The sequence below is a fragment of the Ochotona curzoniae genome, unplaced genomic scaffold (assembly GCF_017591425.1).
Source record: "Ochotona curzoniae isolate NIBS_2020 unplaced genomic scaffold, NIBS_Ocur_1.0 contig_4105, whole genome shotgun sequence".
Lineage (NCBI taxonomy): Eukaryota > Metazoa > Chordata > Mammalia > Lagomorpha > Ochotonidae > Ochotona > Ochotona curzoniae.
Window position 1 is genome coordinate 6,231,399 of NW_024466129.1, and position 13,629 is coordinate 6,245,027.

Sequence of the window (13,629 nt, forward strand, 5' to 3'; positions counted from 1 at the left end):
TCCCACCAGCCACCCTCTCAGTGCTCTGGCCAGAGCAGACCTTTTCATTCTTTACAGCCTGGCCAGACTGAGAATTCTCCAAATAGCTTACATTCTATTTAAATAGACGTACAGATTCCATATTTCAATCATTGCTCTCTTCTCGTATTACACTGCAAGCATTCCAAAGGAGCTGTGTTGAGGCTGGCTCGTTGTGACGCAGTGGGTTACGCTGCTGCCTGTAACACCAGTGTTTCATGTGAGTACCTGGTTTGAGTCCTGGTTATTCCACTTCCAGTCTAGCTCTCAGGAAAAGCAGTGGAGAGTGGCCCAAAAGCTTGGCCCCCTGCCACTGCCTGGAAGACTGGTGTTCCAGGCGCCTACCCTGGCTGTGGCGACGTTGAGCAGTGAGCTGGAGCGTGGAGATCAGTGTTTCTTCCTCTTTCTGCGTAACTCTGCTGTTCAAATAAATCTGAAACAAAAAGAAGCTGTGCCACTCTTTCGACACTTTGCTTGGTTATTTCCTGAGCTATATCCAGTTTTTTGCTTGCAATTTCTTACTTCCACAAAGCAGACACAAACACAACTCAGCCACATTCTTTGCCACTTTATAACAAGGAGAATTTTTTTCTCACGTTTCCAATAACATATTTCTTGTTTTATCTGAGAGCTTCTAGCTAATGGATCAATCCGGGATCAGCTAAATAGTATTTTGACACATGTAATTTGCCCACTTCACCTTGGCTAATAAGCCGATTTTTTAAAAAATGGACTCATATATATTCTTGTAATTTTTACTTTCTTTTTTTTAAGATTTATTTTATTTTTATTGGAAATACAGATATACAGAGAGGAGAGACAGAGAGGAAGATCTTCTGTCTGATGATTTACTCCCCAAGTGAGCACAATGGCCGATGCTATGCCAATCTGAAGCCAGGAGCCTCTTCCGGGTCTCCCACGCGAGTGCAGGGTCCCAAAGCTTTGGGCCATCCTCAACTGCTTTCCCAGGCCACAGGCAGGGAGCTGGATGGGAAGCAGGGCTGCCGGGATTAGAACCGGCACCCATATGGGATCCCGGGCGTGCAAGGTGAGGACCTTAACTACTGCGCCATCGCGCCGGGCCCGTAATTTTTGCTTTCACTTAATATATTTGTGCTGAGAAGATGTCATCACATTTTTTTAGAATTTTGACAATCTTTACATAGGTAATTAGGGTAAAAAGGTTCAAGGGCTACAGGAAAGTGGGTAAGACTAGTATTTTTTTCCGTATTGTTTCTTTCATGTTTAAAGGGGGTATTAAGGGAGAAGGCCCATCCAATTTCCCACCCTCCCCAGGTCCCGAATGTAGGGCATGCTCTGAGGATCTTGCTCATGCATCACATTTTATTTTTATCACCCTATTTTGTATCTATAGAACTTTACTCTTTTTAAGCAGTTTTTCATAATATGTAATTTGGAAAAAAGGCATGGAGAAATGGAAGGTCCCCAGTGCGTCTGACACAGCTAAGACAACAGTTAAAGTTTCAATGAAAGACGCCAATCCCCAGAAAAAACAGGGCCACAAAGCTCTCCGCAAGATAAAAAAAAATCTACTTAGATTGTACCAAAGGGGAATTGCGTGACACAGAGGTATTACTTTTTTTTTTCCCTTAAAAGTATCGGAAAGAAGCTTCATTTAGAAAGGTTCAGTGACACTGGCTGTCTGCTGTAAGCACGTGGAAGGCACTCGCAGACCACAGGTGACAGCCCTGGCACTGAAGGCCACAGGTGACAGCCCTGGCGCTGAAGGCCACAGGTGACAGCCCTGGTGCTGAAGCCACAGGTGACAGCGCTGGTGCTGAAGGCCACAGGTGACAGCCCTGGTGCTGAAGCCACAGGTGACAGCCCTGGTGCTGAAGGCCTCGCAGCCCACCGGGACGCCCTAATTGAATCGCACATTCATGGCCCGGCCTGGCCCAGCTCTGACTGTCGGCAGGCATTTGGGGTAACAGATCTTCAAATAGGAAGATCTCTTTTTCTCGTTTCTCTCTGTGCCACTCTGTGTCCGTGGAATTCTACACTCTGTAGTGTCCTGTGCTTTTCACTTCGCATAGTTATTCCCAATTTCATGCATGTTCTATTGTGTGAGTCGCTGTTTCTTTCTTTTGGTTTTTGTCCCGTCATTTTGTTGTCAGTTGATGGGGTTTGCCTTGTTTGTTACTGTAATACAAGCGTTTGGCTGGACGTTCCTGTTTCTCTTGTATACAGTTCTAGGAAGGGAATTGCTGGATCATGTGGTAGCTTCTGTGTTTAATGTTTCAAGGAATTTCCAGACTCCCTTCCTTCCACCAGTGTGGGATGGTTTTAATTTCTCCACATGCTAGCCAACACTTGTTGTTACTCGTTTGTTTTGGTTATAGCCAGCCTATTGAGTATGAATAAATGTCTTATTGTGCGTTGGATTTTCCTTTTTTTTTTCTTTTAAAGATTTATTCATTTTTTTTGAAAAATTTTTTTTTGTTGCAAAGTCAGATTTACCTAGAGAAGGAGAGACAGAAAGATCTTCCCATCCGCTGGTTCACTCCTGAAACAGCTGTGATGGCTGGAGCTGAACTGATCTGAAGCCAGGAGCCTGGAGCCTCTTGTGGGTCTTCCATGCCAGTGCAGAGTCCCACGGCTTTGGGTGGTCATTCACTGCTTTCCCAGGCCACAGGCAAGGAGCTGGATGGGAAGTGGGGCCGATGGGACATGATTTGGTGCCTAAATGGGATCCTGGCTCATTCAAGGTGAGGACTTAGCCACTAGGCTTCCATGCTAGACCCCCTTTTTTGGTTGTTTGTGTAATGTGAAATGCAGATATTCAGAGAGAAGGAAAGACAGATCTTGTGTCTGCTGGCTTACTCCCCAAGTGACCGCAGTGGACATAATTGAGCCAGGAACTCTTGGTTTTCCTCTTTTGCGGCCAGTGCTATGGAGCATCTTTCATGTGGCTATTGGCAAATGCCCAAAGTGCATGACACTGGAGCTGCTTTGGATGTTTATTTTTGATTTGGTGGCGTTTACTTATACATAATACGTTGCATGGAGACCCACGTCCAAGCATGATACTCGGTTATGTTTAGTTCATACACACAGCCTAAAGGTAATTTTATGTAATTAATGTTTTGCATTTTGACTGTGACTTGTCATGAAATCAGGTATGACATTTTTATGTGTGGCATCATTCATGAATTTTCAGATTTTAGAGTGTTTTGGATTTTGGATTTTTGGATTGGAGAGCATGAGGGTTTGTTAGTGGGTGGGCCATGCTGTGCTAGGCTGCCACACCTGTGCAACAAGCAGAGTGGGTGCAGGCTGCCCAGGCTGGGCGTGGTACTGGCTGGCAAATGCTAGGACTAAGTGCAAGTCACATCAGGCTGGACTGAAGTATCACCTTGCAGGCTCAAGATCCTGGGCTGGGAACTGGCGTGGTGGGGCAGCTGTGGGTACTCCCCTGCTAAGCTGCAGCTCCTCCTGGAGGCGGACAAGTCTGGTTAGGTCTGGCAGCAGGCACACACTGGTCCTTGTGATAGATGGGGCTGGGGAAAAGACTGACCAGGCAACTGCATCCACTGGTAAATGTGATGGCTGGAGTATGACTGATGGGCCAAACCTGACCCTGCACTGGCTGACGCACACAATGATTAAGTCTGAGGCCTTCCCGAGGCAGGGTTTCTTGAGTGACTCCTCAACTGGATCACTGGGCTCAAAACCCACAGGGAAAATCACAGAGTATGTGGCCCAGCCTTGGAGCACACGTATCAGGACTGCGCCTCCTCAGTTGCTCATGCCTGTGCAGTGGACAGCATGCCCAGATGCACGTGGGGCACAGGAAGGCCAGCTCATCTAGGTCAGCAGCGGGAGTCGAGGACCTTGTCAGAGTTTGAAAAGCAGAACAGAGTGGACAGCTCTCCTGGCCACCCTTTGCAGGAAGGGTCTGGGTGTGTTGGTGCACTAAGGTCGGCATGTTCAGCCAGTAGACTTTGGGAAGATTTTCACAGTGCTGATATAGTCGGCAGTGTTTCCGAAGTGTTAAAACCGCTGATTAACACTCTCGGAATATTCTTTCCCACATCAGGGTCTCTGATGTGTCAGCGAATGACTGTCCCCCATCCGTGGGTGCTGGTATAGATTGACAGCAAGGAGCAGCATCTTTGCCTTCCCATTCTGGGACACAGAAAAAAAGCAAAAAAGGCTGGGGGAATCCCAGAGCCTATGAAACTATGTCATAAAAAGGAAAAAGCAACTGAGACATCCGTCCACCCTCCTTCAGGCCTCCACTGTCCCCACCCTGACTGGAGACCCACATGCTTCTGCATCCCTCTCAACTGTGTCAACAGTATTAAAAACCAAATCAAGACAAAGCTAAACAGAGATTGCCTGTCGCTAACCCTGTTACCCAGCTGCCTGCTCACCAGGGAGACCACAGTCCTGCCCCAGAGCTCTCCTTGGTTGCAGGAGGCGAGGAAAGGGTGGCTACCCGGACGCTTCTTCCGCCAGAGCCTGGGTGTCATGCTGGGCCTCCCTTGGCTCTTGTTTCTGTTGTCTCCCACGCATGCTTCCTAGTTTCCTCATGTGTCATGTGAGTTTTGACCATGAGTTCCTCCCTGATGTTGAAACTTTATCTGTTAGAAATCGTTAAGGCCTTGGTGATGTTGTCATCTTCCAGAGAGGAATTATGTTTGTATCTGCCACTAACCTGAAGACCTCACTTGGTTTTGCTTCAGGGTAAGTTTACCTCTTGAGACGTTTCAGACTCCCATTACATGGCTGGGTCTGTGGCGGTGCCTAGGAGTTCTTGGGGAGCAGTGTTTCCACCCTCTGCGAGCAGTGTCCTTTAGAGACGCACTGTTCCTTCCTGTTCTCTCCTGCTGTGATTTCTGTCTGTGTGCACTGAGTTTGAGCTTTCTGGGTCTTCATCTGTACTCCTTGTTGGGGGACAAGGTGGACTTGACTGTCCTGTAAAGTACTGTGGCCTGCGTGCTGTGCTGTAAAACACACTGCCTCCTGGGCCACTGCCAGGGAGCTCAGGGTTTCTCAGGTCTGGCGGAAGCCCTCACATTTCTCGTATATCCTCTAGGCTTCTAGCTGCATTAGTCCTTCCCCTTACTTTGTGAATTTGTGTAGTTTGTAAATTAGCTTGTTTATTTGAAAAGCAAAAAGACCTAGACAAATGGACAGAAGGTCCATTCTCTTGTTTCCCTCCCAAGCCCTCTGCAGTGACTTCAGCTGGGTTGGGGCCGGGCTGAACCTGGGAGTGCTGTCCATCTCCCACTTGGTGGCAGGAACCCGGTTATTTAACCCGTCTCCACTCCCTGCTGGTTCTGCCTTAGCATGAAGCTGGAGTCAGGAATTGAGCCCAAGTACTCCAGTTTGGGTTGTGTCTTAACCACTAGGCTAAACAACCACCCCAGTTTGTACCATCTTGACAGTCTAAAAGCAGTTCTCTTTTTAGCGTTTTAGCTAGTATCTCAGTTCGATTGCAGAATGCATTCAGGGAGCCTAATTTCCTGATTTTTCAGGATTGGTCTACATGGTACACATGGTTAGAATTACTACGTGTACTTTTAGTAACTTCTCTACTTGGTTCTTTTTTTTTTTTTTTTATGAATTTCCTGCTGCTTGTGTTGCCCGTCTTTTGTTTTCAAGTGCTGTGTCGTGTTTAGTGGTTGAACTGTGGTTATTTTTGTGTGTGTTTGCTCTTTTTACCTCTATAATTTAAATGATATTGTTAGTAACTATGTCCATGAACTTAAAAGTCATGTTTGTTTTTCTTTCAATTAGGTCAAATTGACATGAAGCAGGTGATAGCAAAGAAGAGGCAGCTGATAGCAGAAGCACAGGTAAGTTAAGTGCTTTCCAGAAGTGTAGAAGTTTAGTTAATAGTTCTGCTCTGTGCCAGTGTCACTGGTTTAATTGTTTGAAGAGTTATTCTTGGGTCTGGTGTGGTAGCCTAGTGACTAAAGTCCTTGCTTTACATGTGCTGGGATCCCTTATGGGCACCAGTTTGTGTCCAGGCTGCTCCACTTCGTACCCAGCTCCCTGCTTGTGTCCTGGAAAAGCAGTGGAGGACGGGCCCAAAGCCTTGGGACCCTGTACCTACGTGGGAGACCCAGAAAGGGCTCCTGGCTTCATTCAGATTGACTCAGCTCCATTTGTGGCAGCCACTTGGGGAGTGAATCAGCGGACGGAAAATCTTTCCCTCTGTCTCTCCTCCTCTCTGTATATCTGACTTTCCAGTAAAAATAAACGAAATCTTAAATAAAAAAATTTTTTTTTGTTTCTTTCCTGTTGCTGTGAGGGAGGAGCATCAGATCTGCCTTGGTGTCCAGTGTAGTAACCAGGTGGCGTCTTGCTCCAAGCAGCACTGTCGTGTTGAGGTGCTTATCAGCAGGCTCTGGTTGTAGTGAGTCTTATTCATGGCTGATGTAGTGGAATGGAATGTCTGTAGGTACTTTGTGAAAGTATCTGTCGTGGCTCGTGGTAAAAAGCAGGCCTCCAGGAAGTGTTGAATATGAATGTAGAGGTAGATTCCCGTCAAGGGTGTGGAAATAACTCCTCCAGCAACACGGGGGGAGGTTAGCAGTTCTAGAAATCAGAATTCGGCAGTCCATTCAGAAAATTCTAGAGGGCCAGCAGTGTGGCATAGTGGGTAAAGCCAGTGCCTGCAGCACAGGGATCCCATATGGATGCCAGTTCACACCCTGGCTGCTCCACTTCCGATCCTGCTCCATGCTCATCTAATGGCCTGGGAAAGGCACCGGAAGATGGTGAAGCGCTTCAGGCTCTGCCACCCGCATGGAGACCCTGATGGAACTCCCAGCAAATGGTTTTGGCCTGGTTCAGGCCTCGCTGTCAAGGCTGCTTGGGGATTGAACCAGCATTTGGAAGATTTCCCTCTTTCTCTCCTGCCGGAGTCCAGCTCCGGCTGAGCTCAGAACTCGAGAGGGGTGCGTGGATGAGGTGTAAAGAAACTAGACGGACCTCTAGGATTCCATGATCATTGTGAACAATGCTGGAAAGCTGTCTGCTTTATTTATACAGAAACAGTCAAACTCTGGCTCAGACTTTACGTCATGGTCAAGTGGGTGTTTCCAAGGGCAATTTTGCCATTTGTTTCACCAGGATGTTATCCATCCTGGCGCCGTGGTTAGGAAGTTCTCAATAGATGGTGCATATCCATCAGTAACACATTCCTACCACAATCCTCATTCTACAGCTTAGTCTTGAATCAGCTAAGGGAGGAAAGGCATCACAGAAGGAAGGACCCACAGAAGGACGGAACACCCTTGATTAGCACATGGTCAATGGGGGCAGCCGAGACAGCAATAATGAAAGGCCTTTTGGCTAAAACCGTATCAACAACATCAACTTCCAAGCTCACATTGGCACTAAACATTAATGCCTAAATAAATCACAGAAATCTCGGTGGGGTGGTCTGGTGTCCATGCAGGGGGAGGTGGAGCTGCATTCAGGTGGTTGTAGAGACCTCTGCCGGGCCCTGCCACACAGCGGGAAATCACTTGCGGCCTGCCTGCAGTGGAACAGTTGTCTTCACACCTTCCTGTCTTCCACACCCATCACATGGACCCCAGCACTCTCCCCAACCTCCCTTCCTATCCCCCCTTCCTCAGTAACACATGACTTTGAAATAAGTCATCTTTATTGAAAAAATACTCAGTACTGCGTGTGCCTGGATGTGAGTTGACTTCAGCTCCAAGGCATCCTCTTGTTTTTCGCAATGAGATTACTTCTTTATTGGTTAGCTGGATTCTGTAACCATCTAGTGAGTTATATGAAATAGCTGTTTTATGTTGTTCCATGTCTAAGTGCAGTATATAGAATAATTTAGTGGTGTGAGTTTTTTGAAGCAATAGTTCGTAATACTCTTACATCCACTTTGATATCAGTGCCCTTATTTACGATCAGCTGGTTTTTGAGTTATCTTTCAAGGCCTGGGTTGGTATCATTTTTCACTTTCATCTTATTTGGAAATACTGTACTTTTTGAGTTCAAGGATAATTTGCTGATGATTTTTTAAAAAGATGTATTTTCTTTTATTGGGAAGTCAGATTTTACAGAGAAGAAAAGATAGAGGGAAAGATCTTCTGTCTGCTGGTTCACTTCACAAGTGGCCAGAATGGCTAGAGCTGAGCTGATCTAAAGACAAGAACCAGGAGCTCCTTCCTGGTCTCCCACGTGGGTGCAGGGGCCCAAGGCTTTGAGCCGTCCTCGACTGCTTTCCCAGGCCACAAGCAGGGAGTTAGATGGGCAGTGGAGCTGCTGGGACATGAACCAGTGCCCATCTGGGATCCTGGCACATCCAAGTCGAGGACTTTAGCCAGTAGTCTATTGCGCCAGGCCCATTTGCTGACAATTTTATCACAAAAATTCCATTACTTTATCATAAAGAGGTCCTTCCACATCCCCCTGTATTTGTGATGTTTGCATTGTAATCATTTAGTATATTTCTATATTAAGTGAGATCCAAAAGATGTGTTTATATATTTTAAAATATGAGTGCAGACTCCTTTGTTAATAGGATATTACATTTTATCTGTTTTTTCCCCTGGATCTGAGAGCCTGCTTGAATAGCGCTACAAAACTCTGGTGAACAAGGTCATTTTTGGAGAATGCTTTGTTTGATTATTTTATTGCTGCATTGTATCACTGTATAAAGTCTTTGTTACAAGGCAAGTTTCACTCCTCTGAGTGATAATGTATAATATTGACTTAGAAAGAAAATTATTGAATGTGGAAGTACATGTAGTGTTTTCAGCAGCCTGTTCTTGCAGCAGTTAGAGAATTCAATGATGAAATCAGTTTGTTCCCGTGACCCGCCTTCCTGCCCCTCCTGTAGATGGAGCACCCAGGATAAGGTCCCATTCCTTTCCTGATCCTTTTCCGGTTGATCTTATTATCACCCCTCCCCTCTCTTTGCAGCAAGAACACAAACCCCTTTATGCTGTATTTGTGAGGGAAAGTTTCAACTAGGTAGAAGGTCACTTTTTTATCTGCTATTATTGCTGGGTGTTTTTAAACCGCGAGGTGAGTAAGTTCTGCCGTTGTGTGTGCGCTGGCTCTCAGGCTCACTTGCAGCTGTCCTGGGGGTGCGGGCCGAGGCATCTGATGGTAACAGGAAATCCAGTTGTCGAAAGTTTCTCCAGAAGAAATGACCTAACTGAGCAGAAACAAGTGGGGAGATTCCGAAGTTATCAGAGCTCAGCAAGCTGTGCAAGCACTACTGAATTGAGCTGGAGCTGGAGGACTGCATGTTTATGGGTGAAGGCAGAAATTTAAAGGACATTTCAGGTAGAAAGAACTGCATAAACAGCATGAAAGGAGGGGACGATGCTTTACAGTGCAGCTTCAGTTTCCAGCTGCGTGTCCGTTGTGCCTTAATCAGAGGCACGGCCATTTTCAGAATACAGACTCAGTGTGTGGTGCTCCGCAGCTTGCCAGCAGGGAAGAAGTCGGACAGCTGTGCAGCCTTGGAGCACGTGTGTGGCACCTGCAGTGAATACACGGAGCGCAGTACTGTTTCAGTGTGTCATCAGTGGCTAAAACTGTCATCGTGTTTCCTTCAGCACCATTCATTCATTTCTCTAACTCCTCTACATGACCAGACCAGGGGATTTAACACTCTCATATGTTGGTTAATGGTGGATTCTTTCGTCTTAAGTCTTTGAAACCTTCCTACTGATTTCTACCTCTTTCCCTGACCCCCAACACACATATTCCTTTTCTCCTTTGGGTTTCGAATTCTGTGTGGAAAAAGTTTCCTTCCACTTTTTTTCCACCCTGTTGAAACCTTGTCTGTTTTTGTTGATGCTTGAGGGAAACAACCTCAATTGTTGTGCCCATAATTCGCTGTGGCCTCAGCTTAAAACCACCTTGTACTTGGCCAGTTAGGGACAAGGACAAACTGCATTTTTCTTAGGCCTATTCCGTTGATAAGTGGCACTTAGCTGATTTTCCCCCCACATAACCTTTAACAAAAACTCATAAATTACGTTGATTTATGCTCCAAGAGAAAGCAAAAAGACCTTCAGATAGGCGCTTCTGAAAAGACTGGTTTCTTGTTCTGTTCTAGCCAGATTTCTGTTTGAAAGCTTGGGGAAAAAACTAATCTCCCCGACCTGTGTGACACGGTGTGAGTTTGACATTAATTGGATAAAGCAAGGATCAAGCATGAGACCCCCTCGACTCCACAGATAGCATTGGTGGAATGAGCTCTGGGGTCATTGCCACTGACCAAAACAAAGACCGTCCTGGATCTCGCATAGGAAAGAACAGACCCCAACCTCAGCAACGCGCTCAGGTCCATGGCGTTTCTGCGCCTTCACAAGCATGTGCAGAAATGTCATGCTGCTGTGACTGCGTAGCAGTGTATGCACTCCCTTGAGTGGTGTGAATATTACCTCTGTTGTCCTTGCAAATCCTGCTGCAACAGCATGGTTGCCAGCCCTGGAGTACCTGCTGCTTAGGAGCGGGTGAGAGAAATCCCAGACAACGCACCAGCTGTGCCAGAGCCGTCTTCTGCCTGAGTGGGAGGAGCCCTTAGATGCTGGCTTCTAAGCCATTCTGCCGAGAGGGTTTCCTGAATTGGAAATGTGATTACTGCTTCCTGTCAGCGCCCTGCCTTCTCATCCATATACTGTGAGCTTCCTTTTCATCCAAGTTCTAAGCAGCAGAATTGAGGGTGGGAAAGACAAACTCGCTCTGCCTGTATCTCACTGGCAAACAAGTGCAAAGAGATTGGGGCATTTATGTATTTTGAGTGGTGTTGTGCCCAGATAAAAAGCAGAGATTCTTGTACTAGCAAAGGGAGGCATAGAGGATAGCACTAACCACTGGTAATCACTGGGCACGTATTTGGCTAACAGCCTGTGCCACAGCTGTTCATCCTGCTTTGTTCCCTTTGATCCTTTAGTCAAAGGTTGACCTTTTGGCTGTGCAAGTCTGACTGCACTCTTTTGTTTGTGTGGTTTTTTATTTAAGATTTATTTTTTTGGAAAGTCAGACATACAGAAAGGAGGAGAGACAGAGAGGAAGATCTTCTTTCTGCTGATTCACTCTCCAGGTGACCACAACAGCCAGAGCTGAGCCTATCAGGAGCCAAGAGCCTCTTCCGGGTCTCCTATGCACCTGAGTGCAGGGTCCCAAAGCTTTGGGCCCGTCCTTGACTGCTTTCCCAAGCCATGGGCATGGAGCTGGATGGGAAGTGGGGCTGCCTGGATTAGAACTGGTACCCATATGGGATCCTGGCGTGTGCAAGGTGAGGACTTTAGCTGCTAGGGCCCTGAAAGCACTCTTCTACTCATTTGCCTTCTGCTTTTTCTCATTATGTTTATATGCATAGATGCATTAGTCTCTGGTCTACTCTGGAAAATTTTGAGAAAGTGAGTTCATTGTTAATTTACAATTAATAGTGTATATTAACAATACAATTAACAATGTTGTGTCTGGGATTCGGCTCCCAGTGTTATCTGTCCTCTTTCTCAGAAGTGCCCTTCCATTGTGGCCTTACTACACCATAGTCATGTCGTGGCTTTCCTCATTGGTAGACAGCGAGTCCCTCAAGAGCAGGACTGTGACTGGCCTGTTCCCCACCTTAGGTGCTGGGTGATAGTACTAAGTACTCCTAGTTATCCTAGTGCTGGCAGGCTGCAATAGCAAGGAAATGTCAAAGTTGAGCAGAGAAGGGGAACATGAAAGGAATAGGAAAGGGACCTTTCATAAGAGGGTGCCGGTGAGGAAACGGTGGGGTTTCCTGCAGTTGGAAGGTGCATGCATGGCGGAGGTTCATTCCTGGATGAGTGCCTGTGAGCTGGTGCTGTCGGAAGTCTGCTACTCTAATTGATTTAAATTGGTGGCTTAGAATTTGATTCCAGCAGCTTTTACTAACATCTTTGTAACTTTTTTTTCACATTTTGCATTTTATTATTATTATTATTATCTTTTTATGATACAGTTCCATAGGCCTTGGATTTCCCTTATCACAGCCCCAATTCCCCTGCACTCTCCCCGCCCCCCCCGCCCCACCTAGTTCCTCTATATCATTACTAAAGTATAGTTCTTCATACACAGTCATATGTCCATCATTGCGGGCATGGACAATGGCAGGGAGTCCAGCATCCTATTGTCAAGATATAGTAAACAGTTTCATTGTAAATCCACCTTTTTCTGGAAGTAGAGATGCATACTGCATTGTATCCTCACATCTGGATATGCTAGTGTCCATTTCACAGCTACTGTACATCCCCTCAAATGAAAAGTCATAATACAAAATCAACAAGAGGAAGAAAAAGAAATTTACAATGCCATGAAGTTGAGCAGAAAAGGGGAACATGAAAGGAATAACATGTTGCTAGACATCACAGTCTCCATTACACAGCTACTATACATCCCCTTAATGAAAAGCCACAAAACAAAATCAACATCAAGAAGAAAAAGAAATTAACAGCACCAATAACATGCTACTAAATGACTAATGTGTGGCTAAAGAAATGAAAATCAAGAACTTTCTTGCAAAAAAATGATGCTACTGTATGATCTATGAATCAGTGAATAATTTAATGAAAAAAGAAGTGTTTTGAAGAGATGAAACTAACAGAAAACATCAAAACCCATGCGATAGTTTCTGCTGATTTTTGTTGATGAAATGTGTCTCTTCTAGACAACAAATAGATGGGTTTTATGTTTTTAATCCAGTCGGCTTAATCTATGATGTTTGATTGATGAATTTAAGCCATTTACATTCAAGGTTAATATAAATAGGTAGCAATTTATTCCTGTCATTCAGCAATGCGTTGCTCATTGATTTAGTCTTCTGTTGTTATCTTACTGGGATGTTCTTCCCATTTGCCTTTGGTTTGGTTTGGTGCTATTCCTCTTCTCTGTCAAGAGAACATCTTAAAGTATCATTTGTAGGGCAGGTTTGGAAGAGGCAAATTCTTTTACCTTTTCTTTACTATGGAAGAATTTTATTTCATTTTCAAAGACAAAAGAAAGCTTTGCTGGAAATGTTATCCTGGGCTGACAGTTTTTCACTTTTCGAATCTGGAATATGTCACTCCATTCTCTTCTTGCCTGTAGAGTTTCTTGTGAGAGGTCTCGTGTGAGTTTAATTGGCATTCCTTTATATGTCAGTTGATTTTTTTCACGTGCACATTTAAGTATCTTTTGCTTATGTTCAATTGAAGAGAGCTTGATGATCAGATGTCGTGGTGAAGCTTGAATTGATCAGGCCTGTTGGTTGTTCTGTGCCCCTCCTGTATGTTGTTTCCCAATTCTTTCTCCAGATTATGGAAAATTTCCCTTATTATTTCATTAAATATATTTGTAAAGCCAGTTTCTCTTTCTGCACCTTTTGGGACTCCCATAACTCTTATATTTGGCCTCTTAAATAGTATCTTTCAATTCTTGAAGACTTTTCTTGGCCTGATCCAGCTCTACTTCCAGTTTTTTGTTTGTTTCTCCCTGGTGAAAGGAAATATCTTTCTATTCTGAGGTTCTTTCTTTTGATCCTTCATTGTATTTGGAGACTCTCCACTAAATTTTTAATTTGCTCTACTGTGTTCTTAATTTCTGATATATCAGCCTTGATTTGCTTTATTGCTGCTATTGCTT

General features: G+C 45.1%; 1 protein-coding gene across 1 annotated transcript in view; it reads left to right on the forward strand.

Moving 5' to 3' along the window:
- The first annotated feature begins 4,537 nt into the window (after positions 1–4,537).
- The window catches only part of SOAT1 (sterol O-acyltransferase 1), a 36,366-nt gene continuing 27,274 nt past the window's right edge, over positions 4,538–13,629 (forward strand). Inside the window, exons 1-2 of the mRNA XM_040984332.1 lie at positions 4,538–4,725; positions 5,782–5,840. Of these exons, the coding sequence (XP_040840266.1) occupies positions 5,793–5,840 (48 nt within the window). The 5' untranslated portion in view covers positions 4,538–4,725; positions 5,782–5,792. The remainder of the gene's footprint in view (positions 4,726–5,781; positions 5,841–13,629) is intronic.